This window comes from Benincasa hispida, chromosome 9, assembly GCF_027475165.1.
Source record: "Benincasa hispida cultivar pf3 chromosome 9, pf3_genome.v1.1, whole genome shotgun sequence".
NCBI classification, from domain to species: Eukaryota; Viridiplantae; Streptophyta; class Magnoliopsida; order Cucurbitales; family Cucurbitaceae; genus Benincasa; species Benincasa hispida.
Window position 1 is genome coordinate 95,233,374 of NC_143486.1, and position 9,234 is coordinate 95,242,607.

The 9,234-nt window shown below is 31.5% G+C and overlaps 2 protein-coding genes and 1 pseudogene across 2 annotated transcripts; 1 reads left to right on the forward strand and 2 right to left on the reverse strand.

The window, feature by feature from the left end:
- The first annotated feature begins 1,362 nt into the window (after nucleotides 1–1,362).
- LOC120086917 (uncharacterized protein At4g28440-like) lies at nucleotides 1,363–3,267 on the forward strand. Its single transcript, XM_039043726.2, has 2 exons — nucleotides 1,363–1,908; nucleotides 2,734–3,267. Exons 1-2 carry the CDS (start codon nucleotides 1,635–1,637, stop codon nucleotides 2,922–2,924), a joined length of 465 nt encoding a protein of 154 aa, XP_038899654.1. The 5' UTR covers nucleotides 1,363–1,634; the 3' UTR covers nucleotides 2,925–3,267.
- A 1,073-nt stretch (nucleotides 3,268–4,340) lies between these two features.
- Nucleotides 4,341–4,992, reverse strand: LOC120084972 (NAD(P)H-quinone oxidoreductase subunit S, chloroplastic pseudogene; annotated as a pseudogene).
- A 1,962-nt stretch (nucleotides 4,993–6,954) lies between these two features.
- On the reverse strand, nucleotides 6,955–7,476 carry LOC150034223 (pectinesterase inhibitor-like). Its single transcript, XM_090317271.1, has one exon. The coding sequence runs from the start codon at nucleotides 7,474–7,476 to the stop codon at nucleotides 6,955–6,957; it is 522 nt and encodes a 173-aa protein (XP_090173397.1).
- Between the last annotated feature and the right edge of the window lie 1,758 nt (nucleotides 7,477–9,234).

Sequence of the window (9,234 nt, forward strand, 5' to 3'; positions counted from 1 at the left end):
GAGAAAGAATACATACAACTAACAAAGCAAGCATAAATCAAACTCCAAAAATTTATAAATAAATATCAAATGCAGGGCATTGTCAATTTTCCCAGTAATTAGTGAACTATTGAGAATACATACAAAAATGAAATATATACCTTCTTACGACGAAATGTATAAAATTACAGCTTCGTGAAATACAAGTTTTGGACTTGATGAATTTCGTTCTAGAAACAATTTGATGAAGAGAATTTTTTGTGGGGTTGTAAAGAAATCAAATTTGGTGGAGAATTTTTTTGTGAGAAATTTTTTTTATTGATGGTTTTTGGATAAATTAATTTTAGGTGGAGAATGTAATCCATTTGACAGGTTGGTAGTTGAAATTGAAAGTGGGAACTTAATAAGGGGCACAAGAATAATTATACAATCAACAAATTTGGTGGAGAATTTTTTATGTAAATATTTTTTTGTTAATAGTTTTTGATAAATTAATTTTAGGTGGAAAATGTGAATTAATTTGATAGGTTGGTGGTTGAAATTGAAAGTGGGAATTAAATAAAGGGCATAAGAGTAATTATACAACCAACAACTTTGGTGGAGAATTAATAATTTTTTGTTAATGGTTTTTGGATAAATTAATTTTAAGTGGAGAATGTGAATTAAATTGGTAGGTTGGTGGTAAGGGGCATACGAGTAATTATACAACCATGCTTACAACATTTTCATCCTCAAGGGTAAAAAAAAACTTGTTTTCAAAAAATAGAATAAAAAAACAAAATAGAAGTTCTAATGGGTCATTTTGCCCAATTTTCCAATTTTTTTCATATATTTCGTAACTTTTGTAAAAGATCAAATATTATTAGTTCAACAATTGCATGGATGAAGGATTAGATTATTTGACTTATTCGACTTTTAATATGATAATTAATATCTTATGAACTTAGTTATGTTTAAAATCGTGGAGGTCTTACTTTTTCTTTTTTTGAATTAAAAATTGTGGGGGTGTGATCAAACTATCGATCTTTTAAGATCCATTCAACTATGCTTGAATTGACCGACAAAGGTATGTTTATGAACTTTGAGATTTATAAATATTTGATTTTTATTTTGGAGGATGAGTCTTTAAATTTTTAATTTTGTGTTCAATAAAATTTTGAACTTTTAATATTATCTAATTGGTTCTTAAAAATTCAAAAAAAATTCAATTTATGTATTATAGAATCTTAAATCTTCAATTTTGTATCCCGTAAAATTTGTGAATTTTAAAACATTTGAATGTTTATTGGCGAAATTTATAATCTTGAAAATTCAAAGATTCTATAGACACAAACCTCACTAATAATTATATATATATATATATGTATGTATATATATTGATACATACAAGGTTTCCAAGATTGAAAGGAACGTAGGTTTATCATTTTGTGAAAGTATATTGCCTTAGAAAAATGTCACAAAAAAACCAAAGAGGAAATCAGAAAGAATGAAGATGCTATATATTAACACCGGTCTCCAGCGTCCCACAATTGACAGCGCTACAGAAACGCACACACAAACCTAAATCGGTAAACGAAGAAGAGAGATTTTCGATCGATTTGTGCGGATTCGGATTAGGGTTTTGCCCGTGCTGTTGATCTTCAGCTTCCGCATCAATGGCGACGGGGAAATCACCTACGCCGGCATCGCAGGAGCTGCAGCAGAGCAATGCAGCGGCTAGACCTGGCCTGAGGAAGCCAGTCTTTGTTAAGATCGAACAGCTCAAGCCCGGCACCAATGGCCACACACTCATCGTCAAGGTTGTTAGCTCCAATACCGTGTTGCAGAAGGGTCGATCGGTGTCTCAGCACCTTCGACAGACGCGGATCGCCGAGTGCCTTGTTGGCGATGAAACTGGAACCATTTTGTTCACTGCTCGTAATGATCAGGGTATGGATTTTCGAATCTTCCATTACTGTTTGTTTTTCTGGGAAATTAGGTATTGTTTTGATCGCAGCTGGGGAGGCTAAATCAATGATTAAGTAGGTTGGGATATTTGAATTATGTACCTCTTAGCGATTGGAATTTGACATTATCACGTACTTTTAAAACTAAACCAGTGTTTGAAACAATGAAATGATATGGATTCTAAGATGGGTTTTGGAGGATTACCTAGTTCTTGCAGATGTGCTTAAAGAAACTTAGAAGTAGAAATAAGAGATCGTAAAGGATTTTGGTGTTTTCTTATTTGGTGGTGGTCTCTGTTTTATGGATTGCATAAGAAGCATTGATTTTGCTCTACAAAACGTAATTTCAATTTGATTATGAATGGCTGGCTAGGAAGAATCTGATCCCTGTGGTTTCCTGATCTTTCGAGTGAGCTTATTACCAAAGAGTCTCAATGTCTCCAAGGTCCAAACCTTATGGCGGGCGTGGGTGGCCTCGGGTATGGGGGAGAAGAGATCTGATGGGTATATTTAAGATTTTAATTGAAACTGAAAGTTTGATGTTAACTCCTCACAAATCCATAGCCCAATCTGCTTCTAGTTGGTCTGTGAACTGTTGCCACTTGAGTCTTTAGCCTTGAAATGGAATTTTTGTAAACAAGGATAATGATATATTGATATGCATTGGACCGATATATCATGGTTACCATACAAATATATATGTTTGGAAGGTATATAATATGTGCGAAGCATACTTAATCATATTTTCTTTGTTACCTCAGCATTTGATCTTATCTAAAGTTTTAAATGGGTTGTGTTGTTCCCTCAGTTGATCAAGTAAAACCTGGGACAACTATCATTCTTCGAAATGCAAAGATCGACATGTTCAAAGGGTCTATGAGGCTAGCAGTTGATAAATGGGGCCGCATTGAGCTTGCCGAACCTGAAGATTTTGTCGTCAAGGAAGACAATAATCTATCTCTAGTTGAGTATGAACTTGTGAATGTTGCAGAGGAATGAGAAGGTACTACTAAAGGCCAACTTTATGCATACCATGGGTTGAGATAGCTGGTCATCGAGTTTCCTGGTAATCTGCTGATGTGAATATATAACAACGCTATATTATAATTTTGTGTGGGTGAAGTGTTTAAGCGAACAATCCCTTGATTTCTTCTAAACTTCAAAACATGAAAGCTATATTCCGTCGGTATGACTTACATGAAGGCCTGTTTTGTCTGATAAAGGTATAAATAGGTACTAGTTTGGTACTTATAACTCTGGGAATGTAATCAAGCATTAACACGACAAAGAATGCTTTGGTATGCTCTGATATCATTTATCACATGCAGATATTTGCTGCGTATGTATATTGTATATTCTCTGGCAATTCTTATTACATGCAGGTTCACATGGACTTGTCTCCTAGAAGGTGGCTTAACTTTTAAGGCAATGGTAAAAGTCTTTTGGACCAATGCGACAGGTAAACTGTCTAAAACTTTAACGAGCATTAGCCTGTGAGTTGGATCCCTTTACTCGCTGTTCTGAATTTCAAATTTTGTATCACTGAATTCCATGAAACCTTTAGTAGGGTGTGGGAAATCTGCACGTTGTCGAGAACATATGCCTTATCTAGTTGAACTATGTTCAAGTTGGTCACTTTGTAAGCTAGTTTGTCGAGTGATAATCGATCGAACTGCCTTCAAACAGTGGTGGGTTGGGTTGACTCCCACCTCTTCTTCACCCCATGCGTTGTTGTTGAGCAACTCCATTTTTCTCTTCAAATGGTGACAGGAGATGAATTATTAATGCTATAATCTACCGTCCTTTTGAACTTGAATTTATTCTAAGAACAGGCAGCTACGAAATTAGAGTTTCACGTGTTGATGGTTGAAACATTGTCAAGTAAATACATTCTGAATTATTGTTTTGAGTAGTTCTTTTCTTGATTTTTTTTTTTCCTTTTTTCCTTTTTTAAGTTAAATATTTTTCAGCTGGTATCTAAATGCACTATATATGAGGTCATATTACAAATTTCCTCAACTTTAAATTTGGTATCTAATAGGTCTCGATTTTGGAAAAATCAAATGATCACCCGCAAGTAATAAATAAATAGTAACCAAACAAGTAAGTTCCATTTGATTACATTTGTGGTTGTTTACATGTGTTTCGTAATTGTAATGAAATGTTGGGTTTTTGTTTACATGTGTTTCGTAATTGTAATGAAATGTTGGGTTCTCATTGCTAAATCTATAATCAACAAAAGCAAGGGTTGAGGATGATCAATTTGATTGAGTTTGAGAATTATGTGGGATCTACTAACTTCTTAGACGCTTTTTAATGATTTTTTACATTTTGACCTCTTATCGTTCTAATTGTTTTGGTTGATCAGTAACGATCACTCAATAAAAGCTAACTTTATTGTTTGTTCATTTTTATTCATTGATTATATAGGTACATGTGGACGATAATGATAACAATGATAATGATAAAGTTTTCATAAGTGTCAAAGATCTCTCTTCGTTTCAACTCCTTCAATCTAAACATTGTCAATCGATCCCATTTTCCTCCATGAAGAACATTGGTATCTCCATTCGTGATTCTGATTCCACAATACATATAATACGGATTATTTGCATTCTTCACAATTACAATTATTCTCGGCACCAACAATGGAAGATCTGGCGGCTTCGATTTCTACAACCCCATAATCGCAATTGGAAATCCTTTGGTTAAGCCCATCAATTTCACTAGAATTTGAAGCGGAATGTTTTGGAGGAGGATTTTTCGATATGAATTTTCTCAATCTCGTCTCTTTGCCAGGAAATCCACTGGTTAAACCCCATTAGTTCCTTCTCGAATTCATCTTTCGAAACCCTAATGATAGTTAATTTCATGGAGGTTTATTGAATTTCACCCCATCTGTGCCGATTTCTATTGGATTATCCTCGACGTTTCTCTTGAGTTCCTCTATTAGATCTCACTCTCCATTGCAGAGGCCTCGAGAAATGGGCGGTGGAGGAGGAAGCAGACAAGCGGTGGCTGTTTTGGCCGAGGAAGATGGATTTGAGAAGGGAAGTTTGGGGATCATGAGTATGGCTCTGTTGATTTTAGAGTTGGAGTTGATAAGGTTTTAATAACAGAGGGTACTTGGTAATACATATTCATCGCATTACAACGGTTAAGTAAAACACCTCAATCATTATAATATTACATTTGTAAGATGTCTAAGTAAATGTATTATGTTTATAATTGATATTACAATTGATCCATTGACAGAAACTCGTCATGATTATATATATTTTCATTATGAATTAATAAATGTGGTCTTGATATGTATTTGACCTATTTGCATTTATCAAAATTTTTTGAAACACAAAGTTGTAAGTTTAGGATTCTATTAAAAACAAAAGTAATTTAATTTTATATCAGATAAATATTAATTTAAAATATTTGAATATGTTAGACATTTTATTTTATTTTGAATATCTCATGCGCTTTCAGTTCTAGGACACGTACTTTTAATTTAAAAATATTTGAATATGTTGGGCACTTTTAAAATATCGAATAAATTTTATTTCAGTTCCTGCCTGCCTTTTCATTGAATTATGAAACATATGTAAGGTACAAAATTGATGGACTTTTTTTTTTCTTTAAGAAGCAACATTAGAGCTAAATATTTATGATGAGTTTTAGTAAAATTAATTTGTCTTATGAAAATTTTAATATTTTTAATTAATGAGTTTATGAAGATTTTTTTTTCATTTTTTTTTAAAAAGGTAGTGGGCGAATTAAACTGAAATTGAATGGATGAAGAAACCACAACATTTAACTAATTTAATGGTGAAAATTAATACAACATAATTAGCTTAGAGGTCTTAACATAGAAAATTTCCTAAAAAATTAATTTGAGTGTGACTCATTTAAAAATTTTGTTTGCTCTTATTTAAAAAATAAGTCTTGTTTGCTACTGTACACATCACAACTCAAGACTTATGTTCATGATTAAGCTTATAATTGAAATTGAAGAAAAACTTGGGCTTAGCGTGGGAACCATTGTGTTTGGTGCTTCCAATAATAACAATTTTTTTTCATTTTTTTATTTTATTTTAAATGGGTAAAAAAATGGACCAACGAGTTAAATGCAATACCTAATCATTGTCCTTACAATTAAGAGATATTTTGAATAATTTTAACGATTTTTTTAAAATACACAAAGATTATGCTTCATTTGTTGAACATAACTTTTCTCGCCTCCTTTTAACCACATTCATTCTTTTCTATTACCTTTAGTTCATATTTGATAGTGATTTTTAAAATGTTGAAATCTTTTTTTAAATGAAAAATAACCATTATATTACCTGATTTTCTTTAGTACAAAGGATTAAAGTAGTAATAACATAAAAGAATTATTAAAAGGTGCTTCATATTTAATTCATCTAAGTGACCTAATAACAATCCTAGTTCGTTGATGCAATACAAAGTCTTGCGAGTATAATATATTAACACATATATTTGAAGCAATATTATTAACCATCTGCTAAACAATAGATGAATATCAACAAACTTATGGGGAAAAAAAAACAAATTCATTTAACAAAAACAGAAATATAACTTTTAGAAATCTAATCAATATAAATATAAAAAATGAGAGTGTGAGAGCCAAAATACAATAATGTTATAAGTTCAAGAACACAAACTAAATACAAATTCCAAAATTTTATATCTATATACTGAATCCACATTGAAAACGGAAAGTAAACTAGAAATAGAAAAGAACGAGAAAACACAAATATAACCTCAGAAAAGGTTTGATAATGTCAACTTAAAAGTAAATGAAAAAAAAAAAAAAAACTTCATTTTAAATGATATCGGTCAAATTTTACTTTTCCGATAAATTTTAAATGTATCACCATAGTTAGATATTGAGTTTAGAGTAAAAAAGACCAAACTACATATAGTTCGATTGTCATAATAATGCTTTAGTAAGTAGGAGGTCTATGGTTTGAACATTGTAATTCAAAAAATTAAGAGAGAGAAAAAAACAGAGCTCTCAAATATTATTCAAAATCTCAGAAATAATCCGGCAATCTTGGGCGGCGGCCACCGTCCCCGCCAAAACCTCCGACGGCACCGGAACGCTAGGGTTTTTATTGAAGTTATCCAAACAGCTATTCGCATTCCTAATCGTAATCTCCAAAACGTTTCTACCGCCAGCATAGTCTCCCGCCGCGACGGATCTTGCGATTCCCGGAAAATTGCCAGCGGCAGAACCCGTCGACAACCAGCAATCATTCAAAAGCGTCTTCAATGTGGAATCCGGTGTAGAACGGACAAGGCCGCCGAGCCTCTGCGCCATTAATTTGGTATTTTTCTCGGCACATCCAATGGCGATGAGTGCGAGTCCAAGGCCATCGGCGGTCTGACTTCCGGAGCCGGAATTGAGGCAATCGGAACAGATCTTTGGCTGCTCTGTCTTGCAGCAGAGGTTGGCGATTAAGGCGGCGTCAGGTTTCGCCGGAGAGAAAAGGGCGAAGAGGACGATAATTGGAAGGATTGAACTGAGGAGATTCATGTTTGATTAGATTTTGATGAAGAATTGATGTTGAATTGCACGTATTTATATCTGGAATTCGTGAAGCGTTTCATTTATTATTTATCAAAGCTTTGATTTTCTTGTTTGGAAATAATCGAGACTTCCAATTTGAATTTGCATTTTCCTACTATTTTTTTTTTCATGTAATTAGTTTTGAATTCTATTTCGGTCGGAATTTTAACTTCGGTCCATTTTCATTCGATTTTGAGTTTTGGTTGTTTATTAATTTCGAAAATAAATTATTTTTAAAAAAATTTGAAATATATAACAACTACTCCAAAATACTTTTAAGTAAGTTTTTTCTCTAGCAAAAAAGACACTTCATCTCCTCAAATTATTTTGATATAATATTATTATCTTTGTTTTGGGATTAAAAACACTTTTGATCCCTTAACTTTTAGGAAAGTAACAATTTAGTCCTTAAATATTGTTTTGTAACAATTTAATCCTTGAACTTTAATGAGAATTTAGTTTTTGTACTTTTAAATTTATAAAAACAAATTTACCAAAATTAGATGTCAATTTTTATTATTTTATGATGTAGATTTTGTATTTATAAAAAATATCAAATTTCTAATTAGTTTATATATTTATATATACTATATCAAAAGGGGGAGGGGAGAGCCCTTCAATTTTTTTGAAAATTTCTACTTTACTCTCAAACTTTTTCCATTTATGGCAAGACACTTCATTTATGAAAGGACACGTTGATTCATACAAAATCTTCTCAACAGAAAAAAAAAATCTATTAATAGACACATATATATAAAATTCATGAGAAGAATAGAAGATCACTTGTGAAAATGAAAATTTTTTTAGAGGCTGTTGGATCTTATGATGGAAGAGAAAGACATTTGCCTTGTTGAAGCTCTTTGGCCTGAACATTTTCAAACAGGTAGGGGTGTTGTATCAAAATATTTTATTTGTTTGTTTTTTTTTTTTTGTAAGTGTGTGTGTTTTTTTAATGGATTTGATTTAGGAGTTTAAGAGTTTATTTATATGGAGAAATCAAGACAATATGTTCATTGATTTTAGTAATCCATGTAAATATTTTATTTGTTTGTTTCTTTACGAATGTGTGCGTTTTTTTTAAAGATTTGATTTAAGAGTTTATATACAGGGAGAAATCAGGGCAACATGTCCATTGATTTTAGTAACTTTATTGAAACAAATGAAGATGTAAAATAACCTAAAAGAGTTCAAACATTAGCTATTACTTTCCATGGATTAGAAGATTATGTGATTTGTTTATTCAATTTTCTTTCTATTTTTTTTTTAATTTAACTGCAGTGTATATGAATATTTGATTTTATAGATTACATGATATCCACCATATTTGTTTTACGCAAATCTAAATTTATATATAATAATTAAATTCATTTGATTTCATTGAATATATAATCTCTACCAATTTGTTTTACTCGATTTTAATTCTTTAAATTTGTTTTGCATGTGGATGATGGGATCTTCGGCCTAAATGTTTTCAAATGGGTAGTTTTTTCTTTAGCCATTCTTTTGGATATTGTATTGCAATATTTTGTTTGTTTATTTTTTTGGAAATGTTTTTGTTTTTGTTTTTTTTTTTTTTTTTTGAACAAGTAGCTTGTATTGAAATATTTTATTTGTCTGTTTTTTTGCAAGTGTGTGTATGTTATTTTTTTGTGATGGATTTGATTTAGGAATTTATTTACATGGTTAATTTATTTTAATAACTCATTTACTTTTGTTTACTTTGTT

Excerpts from the sequence above, each read along its gene's own strand:
- LOC120086917 (XM_039043726.2), top strand. The coding sequence starts at position 1,635 with ATGGCGACGGGGAAATCACCTACGCCGGCATCGCAGGAGCTGCAGCAG. Across the intron at positions 1,909-2,733 it reads CACTGCTCGTAATGATCAGG|TTGATCAAGTAAAACCTGGG; the intron begins GTATGGATTTTC and ends TTGTTCCCTCAG.
- LOC150034223 (XM_090317271.1), bottom strand. The coding sequence starts at position 7,476 with ATGAATCTCCTCAGTTCAATCCTTCCAATTATCGTCCTCTTCGCCCTT.